Source organism: Bactrocera neohumeralis, chromosome 3, assembly GCF_024586455.1.
Source record: "Bactrocera neohumeralis isolate Rockhampton chromosome 3, APGP_CSIRO_Bneo_wtdbg2-racon-allhic-juicebox.fasta_v2, whole genome shotgun sequence".
Taxonomy (NCBI): Eukaryota; Metazoa; Arthropoda; class Insecta; order Diptera; family Tephritidae; genus Bactrocera; species Bactrocera neohumeralis.
In genome coordinates, this window is record NC_065920.1 from 20,849,809 (window position 1) to 20,874,836 (window position 25,028).

The 25,028-nt window shown below is 39.4% G+C and overlaps 3 protein-coding genes across 3 annotated transcripts; all 3 read left to right on the forward strand.

Annotated features, from left to right (window-relative positions):
* Positions 1 to 356: 356 nt before the first annotated feature.
* On the forward strand, positions 357 to 2,917 carry LOC126752329 (chitinase-like protein Idgf1). Its single transcript, XM_050463048.1, has 3 exons — positions 357 to 585; positions 651 to 1,202; positions 2,176 to 2,917. The coding sequence occupies exons 1-3, from the start codon at positions 471 to 473 to the stop codon at positions 2,826 to 2,828; spliced, it is 1,320 nt and encodes a 439-aa protein (XP_050319005.1). The 5' UTR covers positions 357 to 470; the 3' UTR covers positions 2,829 to 2,917.
* A 726-nt stretch (positions 2,918 to 3,643) lies between these two features.
* On the forward strand, positions 3,644 to 10,518 carry LOC126752331 (chitinase-like protein Idgf2). Its single transcript, XM_050463049.1, has 3 exons — positions 3,644 to 3,921; positions 9,139 to 9,696; positions 9,770 to 10,518. The coding sequence occupies exons 1-3, from the start codon at positions 3,816 to 3,818 to the stop codon at positions 10,420 to 10,422; spliced, it is 1,317 nt and encodes a 438-aa protein (XP_050319006.1). The 5' UTR covers positions 3,644 to 3,815; the 3' UTR covers positions 10,423 to 10,518.
* A 151-nt stretch (positions 10,519 to 10,669) lies between these two features.
* Positions 10,670 to 12,430, forward strand: LOC126752328 (chitinase-like protein Idgf3). The gene is made up of 3 exons (XM_050463047.1): positions 10,670 to 10,829; positions 10,882 to 11,433; positions 11,578 to 12,430. Exons 1-3 carry the CDS (start codon positions 10,712 to 10,714, stop codon positions 12,231 to 12,233), a joined length of 1,326 nt encoding a protein of 441 aa, XP_050319004.1. The 5' UTR covers positions 10,670 to 10,711; the 3' UTR covers positions 12,234 to 12,430.
* Positions 12,431 to 25,028: the final 12,598 nt, after the last annotated feature.

The window sequence follows — 25,028 nt, forward strand, 5'->3', positions numbered from 1 at the left end:
TTTTTGCAAAATATTTACATAAATTAATACAAACTAACATATGAACATATATGTTCATATACAATTGTACTTGCTCATGAGCAACGCTAATATTGTTAATGAACAAGAATCTGTAATTTCAAGTACTCAATTAGTCGAAGTACAAACGTATGACGTGAGCTTTAAAAAAACATGAAGCTGCCTAAGTGTACTTGATTCCTCGAACCACTGGGCGAGTCAACGAAAACCTGATAATTTCGAATAAACAAACAGCAAATACTACAACACTATGACTTATGAGATAAGCAACTTGCGCGACGTGCTCAGCTTTCAGCACGACGCTGCTTAACTACTGCCGCGTTTTGTTGGACTTCGAAAATCGCAATCAGTTTCGATTTTCAAGCGCTTCTGAGAAGTTTACTAAATTTCCCCGTTAGTGTTTATTAATATTTTTTAAATTTTCTTGCAATAAAAATAAGCAAATAAAAAGTATGCGTTTCCTCAACGCTTTAGCTTTACTCTGCGCGGTGCTAATTCCGCCCAGCGCCTTAGCTGCCGATAAGAACTTAGTGTGTTTCTACGATTCTGCGAGTTATCTGCGTCAAGGTATTGCATTTTACTATATATTTTTAACAATACAACCCAATTAAACCCACACGCTTCACCGACAGGTTTCGCCAAATTGTTGCCCACGGATCTGGAACTCGGCCTTAACTTCTGCTCGCACCTTATCTACGGCTATGCTGGCCTTAAACCGCAAACACACGAGGTCTACAGTCTCAATGTCGATCTTGATATGTTTCATTATCACGAGATTTTGCTGCTGAAGGCGAAATACCCGAAGATGAAGGTGTTTCTAAGCGTTGGCGGCGATCGTGATGTGGACGAAGCGAATCCGCTCAAGTATCTAGGTCTCTTGGAGAGCGGCAAAGAGGGCCAACAGAGTTTCATTGATAGCTCTATTGCGTTGCTGAAACGTAACGGTTTTGATGGCTTGGATTTGGCCTTGCAATTGCCACGCAACAAACCGCGCAAGGTGCATGGCACTGTAGGCTCTTACTGGAAGAAATTTAAGAAGCTCTTCACTGGCGATTTCGTTGTGGATCCGCAGGCTAGTGAGCATAAGGAACAGTTTACAGATTTTTCAAAGAACTTGCGTGATGCCTTGCAGCGTGCGAACCTTTCGTTGGCGTTGACCGTTTTGCCGAATGTCAATTCGACCTGTGAGTATTATATAGAGGATACTAGAAAGTTTTCATCTGATCTCATATTTTTTTGCAAAGAAAGTCTGTTAGTCAGAAGAGTTTTGATAGTCAACAGATTACTTATTTGTGACATCTATAGCTCATAGTTCATAACCCCAAAACTTTCATCTAGGGTCATATTTGTTCGGAAGTAAGTTCTGGTAGTTAGACGAGGTTTTATAGTCAGAAGCTTACGTATTTGTGACATTTATAGGTCACAGTTCAGAACCCCAAAAAAGTTAATGAGCTTAAGTTGAATTTACTTCACAAACGTTTCTTGTTTCTTTGCTATAGTTTCTGGCTTAGGTATCGAACTCTGTGATCTTGTTATGACTTCAATATTTAGTGAACTCAACTTGACACTTGACCGTACCGACAAAGCTCGGGTCCATTCAACTATGCGTACACTGGTGTTCTAACCTAAATACAGAATTTAATTTTCTCAAGCTTGAAAACAATGTTGGGAGTTTACCAGCGTCTTTAAAGCAGTTTGGCACTTCATTGCATTCTGTAAAAGTTCACTATTTAGATTTCACTTCCTTCTGCTTCTTCTTAGATCAATACCGTGACATAGAAAACTTAAGTTTTAAACATAAAACATCTTAGAAGGAACCCCAAATTCCTACGTTCCACTTTAATCTCCTTCAAAGTGTTAAGAAAATGGACTCATCTCATTCCATTCGCTGATTTTTGTTTAAGGGCTCTCAGTAAATAAATATTTTTGTCATGAAATACTAACGTCTACTATCTACAGGGTATTTCGATGTGCCCAAAATCCAAAACAATTTCGAGTTCATCAATCTACGGACCCTTGATTTCCTCCATTCCATTTTGATCACCTTCAAAGCTTTTAAAAAATTATCTCTTCTCATTCCGTTCGATGGCATTGGCTTCATTGTCTTTAGTAAATTTATTTTTTTCGCCACTCAATACTAACGTCTACTATCTACAGGGTATTTCGATGTGCCCAAAATCCAAAACAATTTCGAGTTCATCAATCTACTAGCCTTCGACTTCCTTACGCCGACACGCAATCCCGATGAAGCCGATTATACCGCACCAATCTATCCGCTCACCGAACAAAATCGCCTACCACACTACAATATCGAATACCAAGTCGACTACTGGTTGAAGAATCAATGTCCCGGCGCTAAAATCAATCTCGGCATTGCCACCTATGGACGCGCATGGAAATTGACACCGGATTCAGGCTTATCAGGCGTTCCTGTCGTGGCGGAAACTGATGGACCCGCACCAGCTGGTCTACAATCACAAATCGCCGGCTTACTGAGCTGGCCGGAGATCTGCGCAAAAATGCCGAATAACGTGAATGCCGACTATCGCGGTGAGAATGCGCCGTTACGCAAAGTTACCGATTTGGAGCAGCGTTACGGCAATTATGCCTTGCGACCGGCGGACGAGAATGGTGAACACGGCATGTGGGTGAGCTACGATGATCCGGACTTCGCAGCGATCAAGGCGAGCTATGTGCGCACGAAGGGACTGGGCGGTGTGGCGCTCTACGATTTGAGCTATGACGACTTCCGCGGCTTGTGCACGGGTCTGAAATTCCCCATACTGCGTGCGATCAAGCATTTCTTATAAGTTTATTTGGTTAGGCTAAGCTGTACATATGTATGTGTTTATTTTTGTTAGTGGTTTTAGAAAATTTAATAAAATATAATATATAGCAATTGCTGCGTAGCTTTTAATTGATTAGCGCTATGAAAAAAGCACACGAAAATTCGCGCCGCCAAAGGCCTTCTTACTTGACCCTGAAAACGTGTTGTTTGCGCCAACGATTACTCAACTCATGCGTTGTTGACTTCAATACATGTGTGTATGTATGTGTGTATGTGACTTGTTTATTACAATTATTTATTATATCGAACAATTCATACATTAAGTACCGCAACAAATCGCAAATCCTACTTTGCATACAAAATTTTGAAACAAAAATTCGAAAAAAAATACAAAAATGCTTTCATTATTCTCGTTGTCGCTTAATCCATATTAGCCGCAGGCATTCCAAACAAGTTCGAGAACATTTATTTGCATTCAGAATCACGCATTCAATCGTAAATATTTACACTGTGCTCAGCTTTTCGAACGCTTACTCATCCACAAACAGCTCAACAAGCACCCCTCGAACCCTCAGAGCCCCAAATCCGAAAAACTATTAGTCTCCAACTACTGTCCGCAAAAAAAGTACCGCCCGCTAATCACATTTGCTCTATTTACGACTGCAGCCACACTAAAAGCTCATGCGATCAGCTGTTCGCTCGTGTGCGTCGCACATCTCCACCCATCTCCAAAGCCATCAGCGCACACATGCGTCGAGCTTAAGCAGAGCTTTAGTAGCGCGAAGCTTGTCGCTCACTCTCCACAATCGCCTCAGGCCCAGCTGATGCCGTTTGCATACATTTAATCCACTTGCTGCTCGGTGACATTTATAGCTCTGTGATTTTAGTTTCAATTTTACTTTTGTTTTGTGCAGTTCGTTTCGTCGAGTCAATAAAAAGCGCTACGTACATATAGTATAATATATCTGCAGTTATTTGCACAACTTGGTAAACCAGTATTCATTGTAAGATGAAATTATTCGCCTTACTTTCACTGGCCTTGGGCCTGCTGGTGGCCCAAACGGGCGCCGCTAATCTCGTCTGTTACTATGACTCGGCCAGCTATATACGCGAAGGTGAGTACACAGTCGGAAGTTTATCTGACAAATATTTACTTTTCGAGATAAATCTCATTTACGACATTTATTTGTTTGTTTGCTCGCTTCATTATGGGTCTATGTACCATTGTATGTCTGTGCGTGTGGCCACTGAAAGTAAAAGCGCTAATTTATTATAATTTGAAGGTATTTTTTTTATTTCACGGAATTTTGATGTTTAAAAAATGAGGTTTGAAAACAAAGGAATGAGTATAGAAATTAAAATAATAGTATTTCGAATTTGAATTCGGTAAATAGTTTTGAAAACAGAATGAATTGATTGTACTTCAGTCAGTTTTTTTTTTCCATGTCAAAGCGGCAATTTCAGTTTGGGGAACAAGAAAAAATCACACGGAGCCAAATCTGGTGAATACAGTAATCGATGGTATTCATTGGGATTTTGGCTTTAAATTCGGTCACAATCGTGGTTCGATGCGATAATGCATTATCATAGTGTAAAATCCATGAATTGTTCTTCCACATTTCCGATTATTTTCGATGGATGTTCTCACGCAGACGCCTCAATGCGGCCAAATAGAACTCCTTATTACCCGTCTGTCCCACCTGAACAAATTCATTATGCATCAAACCACGAACATCGTAAAAAACAATAAGCATCACCTTGATTTTTGACTGGCTTTGACGTAGTTTTTTTGGTTTCGGCTTGTTTTCCCCTCCATTCCGATGACTTGTTTGCAAGTCAAACTCATAAACCCATATCTCATCGGAATGTGGGATCGGAAATCACACGATCAAGCATGTCCAAATAGACCTGTTTATGGTATTCTTTTTGAAAAAAATTCAGCTTTATCGAGACGAGTCGAGCAAGAACGATTTTACTCCCCAAATATACACCAAAATCATTCCAACGGACTCGCGAGAAATGTCGAGCTCTCTTGCAATTTCTCTCTAGCACTTGCATGACGATTTTCAAGCACATCCTTAACTTTTTTGCTATTTTCTTTAGTTGAAGAAGTTGAAGGCCGTCCAGAACGAGGACTGTTTTCAACTGACTGACTGTTTCTTGGTCGTCATTAAGGCTTTGTATAACTCATAGGTTTGTGTTTTTGATAAAGCTGAATCAACGTGTGTCTTTTTCAATATTTGCAATGGTTCCATAGACGAAATTGATGAAACTCGAGGTTTTTTTGAAAAATTTTTCGAAACTTTTGTTTTTCAAAAAATGCGTTTGAAGTTCTTCTAGCCGTCTTTTGTTAGATTTCGAGGTTATTGTGCTTTTCAAGCTTGCTTCATTTATTTTTTTTATGAATATGTTAGTAAAACGTGTTATTGTTAATCAAGTTGATCTTTTATAATTATTTCAGATAATGTTTTTAATATCACACATACATATCGGCACCTAAAATGCAAAAGAACGTAACCTCCCTATTCATAAGCTTACAAGCGAAGGAAAAACGATAAAAAAGGAAGAAACCACTCATATTGAATAAAAAATTTAGTCTTGGTTATAAAGTGGTTATATATCGGTTATCATACACTCATACAGAAACGAAATTTGAATTTTGGTTATAAAATGGTTACATATTGGTTACTGTGTCTGACAACGATTTTCAATTTTTTTGATGATACGTTGTTTTGCATTTTAGATGACGATATGTGCCTTTACTCCAAACAAAATTTGACGTTCTTGTTATGTCCTTCACTTTTTTGTAGGAGACAAAATTGCCTTTCACGCTCATCGCAAAGCACAAATTTGCACAGGTTTTGCACGTTTTGAGTACCGGTCTATTACATACTCCATCTCTTAGGTATATATATTCAATATACTTCTTAGGTGAAATCCAGAATTCTCGGTCAAATATGCTACCAATAATTGGACTTAATGCATGATGAAGCAAAGTTTGCTTCAAAATTTTTTAAGTTATGTTGACTTTAAAAAGGAAACTTTTAAGCCAGACCTCTTATTACAAGCTTTACCCAGAGTATTCTCCATTTGGTGACACTAAATTTCCTTTTAAAGTTTTATGAATGGCATTTGCTTATCTGCTTGCTATATTTGAGCTATCTCTCTTTTTTGTCAAAAATTTGCATTTTTGAAAAGTTCGAGAGTTCTGAAGTTTCAATAATTCAATAACGTGGACATATAATATACTATATCACTAAAGTGTTATGTCGCTTGTTATTCCACCTCTATTTAATGGAAATCTATACAAGTCTGTCTATTAAATTTATATTGTTTCCTCGATTAGTTATTTTCGTGAGTAAGCGATTGAAGGCTCCTGATATTATTCAGCTATTGCCAGTTACTTTTCCTGATACATATATTTGATCAGCTTCTCTTTATTGAATCAATTAAGTATACAAAAAAGGTATAGGAGTATACATATATGTATGTATGTATGTATATATCTCTTTGTTCACTTAAATATACTTAAGCAAATGCAGGTACTTTACTTGTAAATCTAACTGAAATCAATTATAAATTTCTAAGGAAGTAATTAATCCAAAGTAATTGACCACATTCCTCTTGTTGATTACGACTTTAGCTACTCAACGCTAGTCACAATCAATCAAGCTACAAAAATTATAATTTTGTTTTTACTTTTACAAACATCAAACTAAATAAAAAGTGTGAATACTATAACCTATAATTGGCATACATATTTAGATACAATCTACTATGTATATTATTGCTGACTTAGTAAGTAAACAAGTTTGGATCGAGAGCATCATGTGAAATTATCACTTAACGCGGCGGATGCTTGGTGTCAGCTGCTTATAGAGAGACGATTGACATATACATATGTATATATATTTAGAAAGAGAGATTGATATAGAGAAAGAGAGAAAAGGAGAACAGCAGAGTTAGGTCAATAGCTTATCAGAGGGGGTCACGTTGTAAAGCAATAGACGCGACTTAGAATAGCGATTGTTTCAGTAAACTGTTCCAATGAACTCGCTGCTAACACTTGAATGAACTGATATGTGCTTTTAGTATAAAAATAGCATATGCATATAAAGTTTATACTAAATAGTACTCAATACAAAATCATGTATGCTAATATTTATTCACACAACGCCAAATGCGCTCGCATTCAATTCCATAGAAAATAGAATAAACAGAATAATAAATACGGGAATCAGTATCAATTAAAATTCCTCACTGTGCACGGTCAAACACAACAAAACATATGTTGGGGTCGGTTTGAGTACGGATAGCACCGAAAATTAGAAGCGCTTGTGTATCGTAAATATTTAAAACAAATTTTTCAGCTCGAATGTTTCGAAAACATACACTGAATTTTGGACTTTTTGATATTGCGTGGTTTTGTCTTGAATCACATATATGGTGACAAAAAAGTACCCGAAAATTGCAAATAAAACGCAAAATATTTTATTATTCATCAATATTGATGTCGTCGCCTTCAAAATAATCCCCACCAGTTGCAATACTATTAATGCCAATCTTATCATGCAAATGCCTCAATACGACCAAATAGAACTCTTTATTGACCGTTTGTCATTTCGGAACAAATTCAAGATGCACCAATATCGAAAAACACAATTAGCATTAACTTGATTTTTAAGCACCTTTGGTGTGGTTTTTTTGGTTTCGGCTCAATTTTTTCTCTCCATTCTGATTGTTGTTGACTTATTGCATGTCAAATTCATAAACCTATGTCTCATCGGCGGTTATAAAGCTCTCCTTGAATATGAGACCTAATTCGGAACCTGTTTACGGTACTCTTTTTGAAAAAAAAATCAGCTTTATCGGTACTAATGGAGCAAGAACGCGTTACATACCCAAAACATCCACTAAAATCATTCGAGCTCTCTTGCCATGATTTCCAAGCAACTAATGCAAATGAAAATGGCTCCATTCTGTGTCTTAGTATATTAAAATGGAAATACTGATGCATTCTACCATCAATTTCGACTAACCTCCCCACTCCATACCACGAATACTCACCCCCAAACTATGACATTACCGCCATCATGCTTTTCTGTTTGTTTGATGTATCTTGGGGATTGGCCTTTCGGACGATGAACAGAGGTTTTACCATCAGGCCCATTCCGATTTACTTTTCTCTTTTCCAAAAATTTTCTGGGATTTGAAAAGCATTACTCCCGTTTCCAAAGAGTTCGTATTACTATATTAGTGTCGAATTCGCTGAGATATCTACCGGAATGGTACTTGGAAGTACCTGGAAGATATATACATATATGTATATACCCTACCTCAAAGGGTAATTTTCCTGATGTAAATCGTACCAATTGTTTTTTTTTCAGTCCAACTGAGTTATTTGAGAAATAATATTAAAGGTTCTGTCGCCGAGATCACGCGCTTCAATTTCAAATAGTCGGTGACAGCTTGACACGACTCACGCGTGATCTGTCAAAAAAAAAGACTATTGAAGAAAGTACCGCTAATTGGTTCACCCGTTTTATGTATTGTATGTATGATAGGTTTCATGATATCGCAGTATATAGAGTAACTTGAGTTTCTGAGTCTCATTCTGTTAAGGAAAATTGTGTTCGGGTACAAAACACAAACCCGGTAAACAATTTGTCGCATACAACTGACCGCCAACAATAGTCAACACACTTTAACCAAAAAACAAAAAAAAAAAACAATATTATCAACTTCAGTGTGGATATACTAAGTTCTTCATTTTATTAACTGTCAAGCCGAGGTGTGAGTCATAACGCGATATTAACAAGAACGTGTTAATGACGCAAGCGTCAGACAGATAGTTATGAGGCGAGACAAAGTGGGGTAGCTCACCGGCATGAGTTTGTAAACACATTATTGTGTGAAAATAACTAAATTATTCATTTCAAACCAAAAACTACGCGCACAAATCTAGATTTGGATTGTATTTTCATTGTACTTTGTGGCATTTTGCTTATATTTTTCCATTCGGTACACACATTTACACATACTTCTAAGCAAATAAGTGTATTTTCCAGTGTTGGAATGATAATTTGTTGATTGTGTTCATCTATTGTGTTGTTTTCCTTTTGTGGTCCGTTTCGTACGAGCACATATTTACATATATGCCACACCAACGCCACATTTACGTATAACCTTTGTGTTGTTGTTGTTTTGTATTTTCGTATTTTTGTCACGCATGCACGCACCATATTTTGATAAACCGCAATTGCACCGTCTTCAAAGTAAACAATAAATATTAATTAATTTTTTAAAATTCGTCACACCAAAACAAACGGCAGGACTTGGCAAACTGCTCACGCCCGACCTTGAGATCGCCTTGCAATTCTGTTCGCATTTGATTTACGGCTATGCCGGCATCAATCCCAACACCTATCAGGTGCAGAGTCTGCACGAAGACTTGGACGTCTACAAGCATCAGTATTCCGAAGTCACAGCGCTGAAGCGCAAATATCCAAGCTTGAAAGTATTACTGAGCGTTGGTGGCGATCAAGACGTCGATGCCGAGCATCCGAACAAATATCTAGAGCTGTTGGAGGGTGAAAAGGTTAAGCAGACCTCATTCATAAACTCTGCCTACTCGTTGGTGCGCTCATATGGTTTCGATGGTTTGGATTTAGCCTTCCAATTTCCGAAGAATAAGCCACGTAAAGTGCACTCAGACATCGGCATGGTGTGGAAGAAATTCAAGAAGCTCTTCACGGGCGATTTCATCGTAGATGAGAAATCCGAACAGCATAAGGAAGAGTTTACCGCATTCGTGCGTGATGTGCGCAATGCTTTGCGTCCCGATAATATGATGCTCACGCTAACGGTATTGCCGAATGTCAATTCATCGTGTAAGTTTGTGCAAATCAGAATTTAGTAAATTATTGAATATACCATGTACTCAACAAAACAAACAACTTATAGGGTACTTCGATGTGCCAGCACTCGTTGGCAATTTGGACTTCGTCACTTTGGCCGCCTTCGATTTCCTCACACCCGAGCGTAATCCAAAAGAGGCCGATTACACGGCGCCACTATACGAACTATACGATCAAAATCGCTTGCCACACTACAATGTTAATTACCAAGTAGACTATTGGCTGGCTCAGCAGTGTCCGGCCAATAAGATTAATGTCGGTATTGCCGCCTATGGACGCGCCTGGAAGTTAACCAGCGATTCTGGCATGACTGGCACGCCTGTCATCAAGGACACTGATGGTCCGGCACCGGCTGGCATGCAAAGTCAAAACCCCGGTCTACTCTCTTGGCCGGAGGTGTGCGGTAAGTTACCGAATCCGGCAAATACATATCTGAAGGGCGCCGATGCACCGTTGCGACGCGTTAGCGATCCCACTAAACGTTACGGCCCGTACGCCTACCGTCCGGCAGATGGTAATGGCGAACACGGCATGTGGGTGAGCTATGAGGATCCGGACAGCGCGGCCAATAAGGCGGCTTATGTGCACTCGAAGAACCTGGGCGGTATTGGCTTGTTCGACTTGAGTTACGATGACTTCCGTGGCCTGTGCACTGGCGATAAGTACCCCATTTTGCGTGCTGCCAAGTTTCGTTTGTAATACTTTAAGTTCTTCTATACACAAATTATCTTCGAATTTGCTTTTGTTGTATATTTTCACGCTCAATAAACAATGATTATTTTTTTACCTATAAAATTGTTTATATACTTATATATTTTTCGTATTATCGCAACGCTACGGCGCAGTGTTCCAATGATCTTGTTGAACCTAAAATATGCGCGCTGATAAGTTTCTTAGAAAGCTTACTAAAATTTACTCGAGCAAACAGTGAGCTCAGTTGGCAAAATATTATTTTCATTTCGTGTTTGTAGTCGGTTAGACGTCCAAGATGAAGGTTTTACTTCTAACCTTAGCATTTATACTGGGTTCCGTGAACTGGGCCACAGCTTCCTTCTTGGAACGCAATTTAGTGTGCTTTTACGATTCAAAGGGCGTCACACGCGCAGGTTTACCGTTATATTTACCTACCTTACATTCCACTAAATAACTGTTTCATAGGTCAAGCAGAATTCAGCACGGCTGATTTGGAAATCGCGCTACAGTTTTGCACACACGTCATCTACGGCTATGTAGGCATCAAACCGGAAACCTTCCAGCTAATGAGCCTCAATGAAAATCTCGATATACAACGCCGTCACTTCGCCACCGTCACTGCGCTCAAAGAGAAGTATCCACATATCAAGTTTCTACTGAGCGTCGGCGGTGATCGCGATGCTGGTGGTCATGAGAAGTATATCAATCTGTTGGAGGCAGGTCGCCAGAAGCAAACCGCTTTCATAGATTCGGCGCGTGATTTTCTGCGCAGCTACAACTTTGATGGCATCGATTTGGCTTTCCAACTGCCACGCAACAAACCGAGGAAGGTGCACTCCGAAGCCGGCGCTGTGTGGAAGAGTTTCAAGAAGTTCTTCACTGGTGACTTCATTGTCGATGAGAAAGCGAATGAACATAAGGAAGAGCTCACCGATTTGATTAAGGATCTGAAGAACACGCTACGCACCGACAATTTACTGTTATCGCTGACAGTTCTACCGAATGTCAATTCGAGTTGTAAGTATTTAACAAAGTTGAAATTATGGTAGAAAACACGGAATTCGAGTAACGAAAACTCGACAATTTTACTGGCTTACTTCCTCCAATCTTGCTTGATTGATCTTTTTTATTCACGCTCTAACCACATTCCCACTTTCTTAGGGTACTTCGATGCGCCGGCTATAGCCGATAGTTTGGACTTGATAAATTTGGCTGCCTTCGATTTCCTCACACCTGAACGTAATCCCGAGGAAGCCGATTACTCCGCACCACTTTATGAGCTCTACGATCAAAATCGTCTGTCTCATTATAATGTTAATTTCCAAGTGGAGAATTGGTTGTTGCAACGTGTGCCCGCCGGCAAAATCAACGTGGGTATTCCTACTTTTGGACGCGCTTGGAAGATGACTAAGGATTCCGGTAACACTGGTTTGCCGGTAGTGGCAGCTACAGAGGGTGCAGCACCTGCTGGACCGATAACCAAAACACCAGGTCTTTTCAACTGGCTGGAAGTATGTCAACGTCTACCAAATCCATCCAACATCAATGCGAAAGGCGCTGATGCCCCACTACGTCGTATTAGCGATCCCACTAAACGTTATGGCACTTATGCTTTCCACACCGCCGATGAGGATGGCGCTAACGGTGTATGGGTAAGCTATGAAGATCCCGACACGGCGGCCAGCAAGGCGGGTTATGTCAAGGCGAAGAATTTAGGCGGTGTAGCGCTGTTCGATATCACTTTGGATGATTTCCGTGGTCAATGCACCGGCGACAAGTTCCCCATGTTGAGGGCTGTCAAATACAGGTTGCTTTAAGCGAGACGATTGGCGGAAAATCTAAGCCCTCTAAATGCAGTTGTTGCTTGATAAGCAAATGTGAAAATATATATTTTGTGAAACCTAAACGTAGTGCTATAGAAATTGTTAACTAACTACTTCTTTCTTGTGATTGTATTTAATAATTGTTAATATTTACTTGTTATCCGAGTTAAAATAAATCGATTAATTACTGACCTTTTAGTTTCAGTGTCAGCTAAGAAACCGACTTTTAGTCTGACTACCCGATGTAGTTAGTTACACTCAAATACGTCTTATGTGAACGAGGTATCCAAAGAATCCGAATTGATGAAAAAAAAACTGTAGTACTAAAATATGAAATTTATTATCATCTTTCAGAATCACATTATTTTTGTACAACTGCTGTATAAGTCTGCAACAGAGCTTCTTTCGCCAAGACGTTGTTGAACGTTCTCCAACGTCATATTATTTAAGCCTTATGACTTCCTTAAGCCATGATGCGATAGTATGCAAGGCAGTGTTCACTGACCTAGCCTAGTAATAATCCTACAGGGATAGGGTTCTTTTCGCTGATACGTCTGTGCCTAGAGAGTCAATATCTAATGGCGGAGGCCGCCTTTGTATGATGATCGTTTGGAATTTCATCCATCCTCTTACCCTCCAGAAGCGTTAGTTCAGCGCCACCCTCGTGTTCGAACCACACTTTCTCGAACAGTCATTAAATACAAAAGACAGATTCGCCAATCGACGAACCGCTTACAGAACTCCCCAAATCCAATAGGACCGAGTCGTTGTTCATGGCCGTTTTACTACCGATATGCCGCACAGAAAGGTGGAGCACATCAGCTTTGGCAAACGTTGGTAGGATCCTGAGGACCACTGTCTCGAATCCATAATGCCTTTGGCTTCGCTTAGTGCACCAACGGATTCCGCATTTAGCAATATCAGAGCTTGCTGATTAGGCTCCGCAATCCGCTCTAGCCTTGTTACTCATTCATACATGAGTAGTGAGGAGTTTCAATATCTAATTTGCTCCTCCATCTCACTTGCTGAAGAAGGTTCTGCAGCCAAATGCGGGCTGTAGGGCATAGTGGAAAGTTAATTTTTTTCACAGCCTCCAATCTGATGGTGTTGCTTTAACTCTGCTTCCTTTTGAGACGCTTGCCGGCAAATTTCCGCCGACTTCACCTAATGTTCTCCGAAGGGGCTAACTACGGCTGGGGCAGAGGTTCGTTCCCTACCCTTGTTGTTGCTGTTGTAGCGGCAGAAAACATTCCTGATGTAATTTCGCGAAATGCTGCCGAGTTCACAGTCCTTGACCGGATGAAAATCCGGGTCCGTTCCGGTTACGTAGACCCAACTGTCAAGGAAACGGCTTAACTACTTTAATTTTCCGACGGTTTTGTCATCCTAAGAGCAGAACTCCGATCTAGGACAAAAGTGTCGATTTCGACTTTTCTTCACTTTAAATTGTCTCTCTTCTATCATCGTTTATTCTGTTTTGGTGTATTATTTGTTTGTTCATGCTGATTGGGTCCCAACTCAGAGCGCCTATTCGGCTCCCGAAAAGGTATCCGCCTTTAATGATTCCAAGGTTGGCTCAGTAACAAGGCCAAGGCCGAAAGTTAACGCATGTCCCTATGAGTCTATGGGTTCAGAGACAACCAGCGCAAGGAAATAGCCATGGGAAGGGTTAACTTACTCTGGGACCTGCCAAGAATTGAGGGGACGGAGGCAATTACGACATTAGTTCGTCAGCTTCTGTTGGGCATTACTCCATAATACTCAGGTAGCAGAATGCCGCATTAACGAGCATAGGGTCCTACCAAAATCCTAAATGAGCTAAGACTACTCTGAGTCCAATTCAAAAACTAAGATCGAGTAGCAGAAGCTGAAGACCGTGCAGGGTGCAGGTCATTTAGTGTTACCCACGAGGCACCAACCGAAGCGAAGGTTGAAGATAATTTTTTAATAAGTCTAAAATAATGAATTTCGATTACTTTTGTCTCATTCTCAGCACAAATTTAGTTAAGCCTTACAATTAACTACTTTTAATTTATATTATCTAAGCTGCGGTTTGATTTATGACTTATCCACATACGTACTATCGAACAAATCTGTACTCAATTCTCTTTATGAATTAAGTATTTTGGTATTAGCCTGATACATTAACAAATAAATTTCAAGCGTCAAAACAAATCAAAAGCGAATCCAACTGCGGCATACCGAAAAAACGCAATGAAATCAAGTAATAATGTAATTAAAGGCGCTATTTACCTTAAACGGCAGTGCTGCTTAACGCCAGCGCAAATTCGCCGCTACTTATGTGGCTGGCGTAAGAAATCAGCATTGAACAGCCAGTTAAGTAGCCAACTTAAGCATTAATTGCTTGCTTTCGGTTATTGGCGCCCACTGCCTTGACTATAGACCAACAAGCGGAGAGCGCCAGAGCAAACTGCGGTAATTTGGTTGAAACCAACAAGCCCGCAAAGCATGTGTGTTCGCCTACTAAAAAACTTGTCTGCTAGGCTTAAATGCCTTTATCGCCACTTAGCGATCTTTGTCAAATAGTAGCGCCGTTTTTGGGCTGCTCACTTTACGCTGCAATTGCAACGCAACTATGCTTTGTTGCCAGCTTTGTAGTATTTATTGGCCACATCCAAATTGTTTCTTGTAAGTGTTATAGGCATAATACGAATATACATTGTAGGTATATGAGTTTATGCGCATGCGCGACTTGGGATTACATACGTGTGGGGGCTGATAAAAGTTCGCTTGGACTTTTTAAGTTGGATAACCCTTATTTACCTTTTACGGGGTTCCATGGGTTTCCTCGGGTAAAAAAAAGCTTTTTTTCAAAATTTTTTTTCCATATAGAAAATCAAATATTTCATTAGAATTTTTTATTTTTACAAACATGCACTATTAACATGGAAATTCTGAAATTTATGGAAAAACATATTTTAAACTCAGCAATTGCGACGCCATTTCTAGTGAACCCTCGGAAAAAATGCGCACGCGTTGGCAGGATAACTCCTTACTGGATCATCTAAAGTGAAAAAATACGTGTTTTAGTTAAAACCTTAACTTAGAACTAGGACAAAGGAAAAAAACCGAAAATTGGATTTTGGGCAGACAAAAAACAAAAAATACAAAAAAATTTAAATTTCGCGACATTTTTTCAAATAGTTGTAATCGAAAAAAATTCTGAGTTCAAATCTTTAAGAATTGTATTTCAAAGACCTTTGTAAAATTTCTGGAAGATCGGTTGAGTAGTTTTGAAGATATCTTACTAACTGACTTCATAAACACAGTTCCGAGAAAAACGGACTTAGTCTAGCTGGCCTCGAACGCACAAGTTCTCAAGGCTGTATCTCCGAAACTATTACTGGATTCAACTTGAAAATTTTGGACAATATTCTAGAAGTGTTGTAGAATTTAATAAGACAATAAAAAAAATTGATTTTTTGAAAACCGTAAACCCAAGTAACCCCTTAATAAAAACCTGAAAAAAACTTACTTGCGTATACGGTTTCAGAGAGATCCAAAGCACTATAAAGTACGTTTGGATTTACTAATATTTACAAAAATTTCTAGAAAACTACTAAGCAAACTTTTGTGAGTACCCCCTTCCAAAACTTTATCTATATATTTATATGCACATGCACATATGTATATATACAGATATATATATATAGCACATTGCAATACAAACGCTTGTATATAAGTGGCGCTTACCACCAATGTTCCACCAATTTGACTGCTACGAAAAGCCTCTTGCCCCTAGCGCTGCCTTTGCATGCTCATTTTTTTTAATTTTTCTGCTTGTGGGTGCATTTACAGTGAGCTTGTTCGTGTTTGTATGTCAATCGAAAGCGCGTTGACATGCCACCAGGTAACAAATATACTCTACTCGCTGCCGGGTGATGCCAGCTTGTTTCGCCAGATTTGTTTTTTGTAGATTCAAAAATTTTTTTTTCACGCTGCTCTTGCTTGGGACCAAACTAAGTTATTGTTTTTGTCGAATTTTCAGATTCAGTTTTGTTTTTTGGAATTTCAATCGATCAATTTCTTTATCAAATTTGATTCCATAATAGAAGCAATATGTTTTAGCCTGATTCTGGATCTCATTTTTGTAAAAATATATTTGAAACACTTATTTTAAGAATATTATTTAACTTGCAATAAGAAAATAATTTTCCGAACAAATTATTATCGATCGCTAACGATCGACTATCTCTTATGTCAATAGTCAAAATTTCTAATCTAATCAATAGCTTGCATTTCAGAAGGCGTCGACAATACAAATACGGGTGGGTTTGCTTCTCGGCTAACCGCTATTATCCACGGTATTATAACCGATAGATTTTTATAAGAACAAATGGTCTTAAAAGCGTTTTGCAGTCATTTTTTAATTTTTTGGTAATCGAAATACGATATTGTATAAGCTGTTACTACCGTAATTGATAGCTATTTGGCTGGCAGTTTTGCATTCTTGGCAATTTAATCTCTCAATTATTAACATCGATATTCTTGATACCCAATCATCTTGTAAGCTGGAACGATTGAATCAGGTTACCTGTCTGCCGAGTACTAATCGTCAACACGACGACATCAACCTTACTGGAACTACATATTCCTCAGAGTATTTTTTATCTAAAACCTCGGAACTATGGTCGAAAAGCTGGTAAACATACTTGTATCTATGATATGTAGCGAAGGCATTTGAATCTGTATGGCTTGGTCGGACTGGCATTTCAAAACACAGTATAACTTTCGACAGAGTTGAATTTCACAAACCGATACTCTATTTTGAAACTATTGAATGGAGTACCATGTTTGATGGCTAAGGAAACAGGAAGCCCTCTACAAGTTTTCAGTTCGTGGTTGTATCCAAAACAAAGTCGATACTAAGAAAATTATATCGAAGTATTTTAAGCTAGGCGAAAGTCATGCTGTTAAGTCACAAAATCAATCAAAATCATATTTGCTGATCTGATAAAATTATAAGATATCGACTCTTATTCCTTATCTATTCACACTTGAACTTCCATAGCTATAAGAAACAAATATGTTTACACGCTCCAAACTTCATAGAAGACAAGAAATTTGTGGATTCGATATTGAATCTGTTGTCTTAAGTATTCTACCTTCAGTTTACTCGAGTTCAGAGTTTCTGCCTTCAGACGATTACCGTAGATACATAAATGTTTTGCTGATCCATAGGTTTTATATTTGTCTACGAAGTTGTTCTTTCTCACTCACAATTTTCTGGCACATACAAAGGTCAGGTTAGGTTAGGCAGGCATAAACTCGTTTTATTCCTTTGTGATAGCAGATGTTGTTTAGTTGCTAAGTCCATAAGGAGTAGTTATCCTTTATCATACCTGCGCTTGACGCGAATTTTAACAAACTCTGCAGCCTCACTATCGATACCTTCTCGAGTGTATCATATTGGACTACAGCGTAGACTTGCCAATGCGAACCAAGTGAACAAAAGATGATACATTGTTTCCCTAGTGCCTTGCTCTAAACATTTCCTGCAGTCTTCTTGATCTGTCAGTCACAACCTGCGGACGTGTGTCTCCACCTGTTAACAGTTAGTATTTCGATCATGTCTACCGTCTCTTCTATCGCGTGCTAACCGAAATTTTGTATACTTCCGATCTACTGTTTTGCACATGATTTTTGCAGTTTTATACCCAGGTAGTAGCTTTACTATGTTTCTGTCCAGATCTTCGCATAGACAATGCATGGGTTTCCCAGTGTTGATCACGTTTTCGGATGTTAGGTGAACCCAATTCTTGGCAATCTCATACACTGTTTCATTGCCCTCGAAGCCGTTGTGGTCTGGCATCCAGTAGAAGTGAAGTTGACCCAAGACACTTCTGACCGATATGCAATACGAGGTTACTGCCTCTGGAATTGCCTGCAAGTGCATGAGAGGCAGCTCCGCGGCTTTCGCAATAGCTCTAAGATATTTATTCTTTTAATAGAGTTTCTTCTTCTTCTTTACTAGCGTAGAAACCGCCTACGCGGTTATAGCCGAGTTAACAACAGCGCGCCAGTTGTTTCTTCTTTTCGCAAGGTGGCGCCAATTGGAGATTCCAGACCTCCACCTGGTCTTTTCAGCGGAGTGGAGGTCTTCCTCGTCGAATACTCTCAAAGCTGGAGTGTTTTCGTCCATTCGGACGACATGACCTAGCCAGCGTAGCCGCAGTCTCTTAATCCGCTGGATTATGTCAATCTCGTCGTATATCTCGTACATATAGCTCATCGTTCCATCGAATGCGGTATTCGCCGTGGCCAACGCGCAAAGGACCATAAATCTTCCGCAGAACCTTTCTCTTGAAAACTCGTAACGTCGACTCATCAGATGTTGTCATCGTCCATGCCTCTGCACCATATAGCAGGACGGGAAATAGTTAGATAAATAGAGTTTACTTTAGTGTAATCCATAAAAGCTTTATTCGGGGTACAGGGTTTCTGCTTCTTATTGCAACTTATGTAATATCCACTATCATATAATTTTCTTATGTGCAACAGTGAATATTCTCACATGTTTCAGTTTGGGTCAGGTCATAATATAGGAAAACCTTGGTCGATTAATGTCAATACCACGGGACATCGAAGTCTATTTTTCACATTGACAATTACTCTTTAGTTAGACACACATAAGTTAAACTGTCCAAAATCGAATAAGCGTTTTGGACACCTCTTTTCGCTTAGATGTGTTTAGTAGAGTATTCTAAAGCAATACGGTTCACCATTAGGTTGCATCGGGTTAATGATCTAACAGGCTCTCAATAAGTTTTCACACAGACATAAAACTCGAGTACTGACTAGATCTTCCCGAAGTTCATTCAACCTCGAAGCACATGATCATTGTGATTTCAATTATGCATAAGCTTGTTAATTTATCAAACCGTGTAACATCAGCAACTCATTTGTGCCAGATCCGCGTATTTTCTCCCTAATAAGCTGCACATTATTGGCGTGCATATCTCAAATGCCCGAACTTCGTCTACACATACTTATTTATCTACCACTTAGTTACATTTGTAAATATCTGCAGCCGGCAATGATTATTGAAATTGTCCACGGAGGCGCTTATCCGATATTGTAATCTCGATTGTGAGGTGAGGGAAATGAGCTCACGAGAGCGACTAAGAAAAGGAAAAAGCGAACGCAAATCGTGTGGTTCGGGCTTTACAGACGGGTTTGGGCCAAAATTACCAACCAAATTAGTTACTTTCGTGTGCGAGTTTGGCGAATTTCGTAGCGAACTCAACAAATTCGAGCCGAAGCTACGCTGCTTGGACATAATCCAGCTGAGAGGTCTTTAGTTAAATATAAAAGAGATAACAATTGGCCAACCGACTTGGCGAGGATACATTGCTTGCTGGGCCAATCTGCCTTTTGGAATGCAAAGTATGTCATTAACAATCGCACTCTGTGTGTTTGGCCGTATGTGTGGTGGCGTCACCATAGTTGCGCTGCAAGATTCAATTAAATTTCGTACCGCATTCGTGCCCAGCATAGCGAACATGGAACATGTTGTAAACAAGATGTACCAGACACACAGTTCAAAAAGCAGATGAGCCCATAAGCCAACACCAGACGACGATGGCAGCACGAAGACTTGCAATGGAAAGCAAAACAAACAACACGAAAGGCCAGCAGGATCGGCAACGATCGATCGAAACGGTATTGTTTCATTGCTTTCTGTGGAATTCACAGATTGCCTTAGTTAAGTGAAGCAGGCGGCGCGTGGCTGGCTGGCTGGTTGGCCAGAGAGTTCCCAGCTCTTTTCGGTACTCCATGTATGTAGGACATAAAATGAGCTGTTGGAGATCATGCGCTTGTATGTACCAACTTATTTTTACTCGCCACTGACGCCAGGCAACAAAAATCGCCGCTTGCTGTTTTGTTGCTTTTCTATCTTGTCTTGCCTGCTGCCTTGTCGCCTGTATCGCGCGCGCATCTAATTAAGCGCTTTTCACTCGCCATCACCGAGCGCGCCACTGTCATCAGCCGTACGATCTTTTGGTCGATTTGACTAACTCGCCTCGGCTGCGGTGCGCTTAAGGATTCTCCTTGTGCGAACTGGCTTGCCGTCGTATGCGTTGCTTCGGTATTTTTGCCTTACCGACTGCGCGATCAGCGCGATTTCAGCCGCATGACTCACTTGCAATGCGACAAAATTCACTTACCGATATGTGGTTCCAGTGGCCTTTGTTGTTACTGATTTCATGCCTTCTCCGCCGCCGCATGAAATGACAAATATGTGCGTTGCTTGGTCGCCTCACTTAAATAAGATGCAACATTTGGCGACATCATTACCGCGTGGAGGCGATTTCGCCGATTGGCCGATGAAGTGTGGCTGATTACGCGCCAAAGTTGCATTGTTTGCAAACAAAATCGTGTTCGACGGACAATTTTGCTTCCACAGAAGACAAAATAACAGATAAGTTAAGCTAATGGGATTTTATTTTGAATTGATTGCATTAATGGGGATTACTGCAACATTGTTTTTTTGTTTTTTTTTTGCTTTGATTCAACCTAAGAAGAGGTTGCATTAAGCCTAAGCCTAAGAAATAATCGATTTTTCTTATCACATATAATATCTGTTTAACTTTACCAGTGTCCAACCTTCCGCCGATTTAGGGGGGTATCTTCTAGGGCTGGCAATGGTTAACAGATTACGAAGAGTCATTAGTGCAAAATATTATTGTTAGAAAAAAACCTATTTTTAGGTATTGACGAAGACTGTATTCGAGATTTTAATTATATCACTAGTTTAACCCTCTTTTATTTCCTACAAGTTCCAAATGAACAATTAAAAAAACTGCAAATTATTTCAGAGTTCTATCTGATGATCCAAGTAGAGATACTTTTTTTACAGATCACGCATGGGTCGTGTCAAGCTGTCGTATTATTTTGGTTCAGTATTGTTTGGCTTTTCATCGTTGAAAGACTTCCACCTGAACAACGTTTAGAAAGCATTCAACTTTATTGCGAAAATTCACGTTCTGTAAAGAATGTATTTCGGGAGCTTTGCTGAAATTATGGTCAACATAATCGCCCTGCTGAGCGTACTTTTCGCAATACCCTCACCCACCTTGAGACCCAGCACTATTATTGGATAATATTCGACCAAAAAGACTGCGTCCAGCACGCAGTGAAGAAAATATAGCAGCCGTAGCTGAGAGTGTACACGAAAACAGTGAAGAGTCGATTCGGCGCCGTTCGCAGCAACTAGGACTGACGTATAGCGATTTAGGGGTATTTTACGTCGAGTTCTTAAAGTGAAAGGGTACAAAACATAGCTTGGCCAAGTACTGAAGTCGCTCGACCTTCTCAAGCAACAGCGCCTTGCTCTATGAGCTCTTGAAAAGCTCCAAGAAGATCCGACGTTTTCGAGCCAAATTTTGTTCAGCGATAAGGTTCATTTCAGGCTCAAAGGGTATTTAAACAAACGAAATTTCATTTGGGACGAAAAGCAACCTGAAGAGATTCAAGAGCTGTCATTTTATCTAGAAAAAACTACGGTTTGGTGTGGTTTGTGGGCAGGTGGAATCATCGATCCACATCAATGGAGAACGCTTTTATCAGCATCGTTTTGGACCGGTCGATTGGCGATTAAGGTTGAGTGATATCACACTGTTAGACTTTTAACTGTGCGGATATGTAAAGCCTAAAGTCTATATGGACAATCCTGCTTCGATTCAAGCCTTGGAGCATAACATCATTCACCAGTCAAAAAAGTAGGGAACCAAGAAATGGATCACACTGTAACTGTCAACTGAAATGTTTTACGGCAAAAATGGACATGATTGAATACTGCAAGAAGACAATCATGCGAAACAGAGCAGACTCAGGACTCAATGGAAATAATAAAATCATAATATTACTTAAGATTGGCCATCACAGTTGGCAGACGCCAACCCACTAGACAATATTTGGGCTTTAATATCAAAAACACATTTAACGTTATAAAAGATTTCATTCGGCTATTTCAATGTACCTGGAGGTCGCTTCCTGTGGACTATTCCAAAATTTAGCTTTAGAGAGGCTTTCTAAGAAAGAATTTACTCTTTTATTTTCTTTAAAAGATCGAAAACTTCTTTTATCTCTCTCTCTCTTTAAAAAAACATAATAACCACGACGCCATATAATTTCAGCCAGATCGACTGTATTAGATGTATTCGACATATTCTCCAAAAGATAAGAGTAGTTTGTAGATTTGATTGTATTTATCGAATTCGGAAATAAAAATCTATACATCGGTTTCAAAAGGAAATGCCGCTTCAAGAAAAGCGCTACAAATGCTACAGTTTACAAACAAAATCGTAATCACTCAAGGGCAATAAAAGCTGTTTGAGTTATGTGCTCGAAAGAGGAGCGCTACAATCGGTCGTCGCTACCGAAAAACCAAACAAACTAATATCGGCAAAGGTCTTACTATGACCGCATTGAATTGTGTTCATATGAAATCTGAAATAAATTTGATGATATCTCAATAGAATTAATATTTTTTGAATACCCAAAAAACTCTCAGTTAGCGATAAGTAAAGTCCAGAACACCAACTTTAACTAAACTTTGACAAGCAAAATAAAAGCGGGATCCTATTTTATATAATAATACATTTTGTACTCCGACATTCGACGACTTTTGTAGTGTGGACTCTTCGGTCCACCTTACCAACGTCGCGCTTCGTGCTGCTTCGCATGCTCGTGTGTTTAAATCAATTTATTGGAGTCATTTGATTTGTTTATTTGTGTCTAAACATTTTTAATGGCAACAATAATAATTAAAATGTGCCCACGCTGGGTGGCACATACGCTAAGACCGCTATAAACTTAACGTGCACGTTGCATGCCTCCAATTGACTTTTTGAATGTGCAAACATACATACGTATGTATGTATGTACTTACATATGTATATATACATGTATACTGGTATGCACTTGCATTTACTTTGGTGGAAATTAGGGTGGATGATTTAGTTTTTCGAAAATTTCATCGGCAGTATTTTGACTTGTGTCTCTTTCCCGCCTTTTTTATGGCTATGAAGAAACTATTTAATCACTTAATTAAAAATGAGGAATACAAACAATGTTAATAAGTTAATATGGGTTCAATAATATGTTCTTATCAGAATCTTTCATCTGCCAATTTACGTCATTCAAAAGAGATGGCGGTCTGTAGTCTACTTAAATCGAATACTCTTAGAAAGTAGAGTGATTTCTTCCATTCGGACGACATGACCTAGCCAGCGTAGCCCCTGTAGTCGACCCGTCGCTGAATTATGTCAATATCACCTGCACCTTATAGCAGAACGGAGATGATGAGTGACTTGTAGAATCTGGTTTTTGTTCGTCGAGTGAGGACTTTACTTCAGAATTTCTTACTCAGTCCGAAGTACTATCCGTTGGCAAGAGTTATTCTGCCATTAGGGACGTGGGAGATATTTCGTCTTGACTTGATTTGCTACCAGACCCATTTGCTTCGCTTCTTTGTGCAATCTGGAGAAAGCAGAACTAACGGCACGGCTAGTTTGCTTATATTATACTCGTATACGTACATATGTCCTCCGACCTACGATTTTTTAAATTTATTGTTGTAGTAACCCCAAGTTTCCTATATAAATGAAAAATTCCTCTCCTGAAAACTCTTATTTCACTTGAACATAAGCTGCTTCTTTTGGAATATGGGGAATAAGTAAAAATACTAACAGCTTTTGCGTTTTTTCGACTCGACTTCGCTAGCTGAACAATAGTCACTCAGAACACCCAACCAAACAACAAATCATGAGTTTATATGTATGTAGTTTTTAAGCAAACAAAACATATATAAAGTCATACATTTGAAAGCTCATAATCGGCTTTTCTTGCACTCGAAGCTTTCAGTGTATTCTCTTTTGAAATACTGAACATAAGATATTTAAGGCATAACTGAAAATTGTGTTCACGTCAAAAAAGAAATCTTTCGTTCGTCTTAGATAGTAGAAAAACATAGTCAGCGTATTTTTATGTGGTCCTTAAGTTTTCCGGGTAACCTTGTGAGATGACTGCGATTGAGTAGCGATACGAACATACTATCCGTAACATCCTGGTAAGGCAGGAAACCCTTACTTTATATAGGTTGTCAAAAAAGTCTTGCGGTATTTTCGCTAGTTGGCGCTGAAAGCGTGTAGTTCTAGTTTTATTCGTCACATCGGGTCATGCTATACCTTTTTGGAAAGCCCATTTCACGCGCTAACACGTGTTTGATTATTTGTCGTTTCTTTTAAGTCGTTCGTGAGTTATAGCGTCGCAAACATGGAGCAAAATAAAGAGAAAATACGGTATATTTTACAGTACTACTACGATAAAGGCAAAAATGCATCTCAAGCCGCCAATAAAATGTGTGCAGTTTATGGACCCGATACAGTTTCCATTTCCACCGCACAACGATGGTTTCAACGTTTTCGTTCTGGTGTAGAGGTGGTCGAAGATGCGCCACGCTCGGGAAGGCCTGTCGTCGAAAATTGCGATAAAATCGCTGAATTGGTCGAAAGAGACCGGCATAGTAGCAGCCGTAGCATCGGTCAAGAGCTGGGCATTAGTCATCAAAAATTCATTTCAATTTCAATAAAAAAAAAAATTCAATAAAAATACCGCAAGACTTTTTTGACAAACCATTATTAACTGAAGTTAAGCTGTTTTCCACCAATTTCAACCATGTTAGGTTGGGTTAAGTTATGTTGAAAGAACGATCTCATAACAAACGCCAATAATGAACTTACTTGCACAGCTTTGAATGCTGGT

Bases quoted from the DNA above. Each gene is read 5' to 3' on its own strand.
- LOC126752329 (XM_050463048.1), top strand. From the start codon at position 471: ATGCGTTTCCTCAACGCTTTAGCTTTACTCTGCGCGGTGCTAATTCCG. The intron at 586-650 runs GTATTGCATTTT...CTTCACCGACAG, and splicing joins TGCGAGTTATCTGCGTCAAG to GTTTCGCCAAATTGTTGCCC. The intron at 1,203-2,175 runs GTGAGTATTATA...TACTATCTACAG, and splicing joins GCCGAATGTCAATTCGACCT to GGTATTTCGATGTGCCCAAA.
- LOC126752331 (XM_050463049.1), top strand. From the start codon at position 3,816: ATGAAATTATTCGCCTTACTTTCACTGGCCTTGGGCCTGCTGGTGGCC. The intron at 3,922-9,138 runs GTGAGTACACAG...AACAAACGGCAG, and splicing joins GGCCAGCTATATACGCGAAG to GACTTGGCAAACTGCTCACG. The intron at 9,697-9,769 runs GTAAGTTTGTGC...AACAACTTATAG, and splicing joins GCCGAATGTCAATTCATCGT to GGTACTTCGATGTGCCAGCA.
- LOC126752328 (XM_050463047.1), top strand. From the start codon at position 10,712: ATGAAGGTTTTACTTCTAACCTTAGCATTTATACTGGGTTCCGTGAAC. The intron at 10,830-10,881 runs GTTTACCGTTAT...ACTGTTTCATAG, and splicing joins AAAGGGCGTCACACGCGCAG to GTCAAGCAGAATTCAGCACG. The intron at 11,434-11,577 runs GTAAGTATTTAA...CCACTTTCTTAG, and splicing joins ACCGAATGTCAATTCGAGTT to GGTACTTCGATGCGCCGGCT.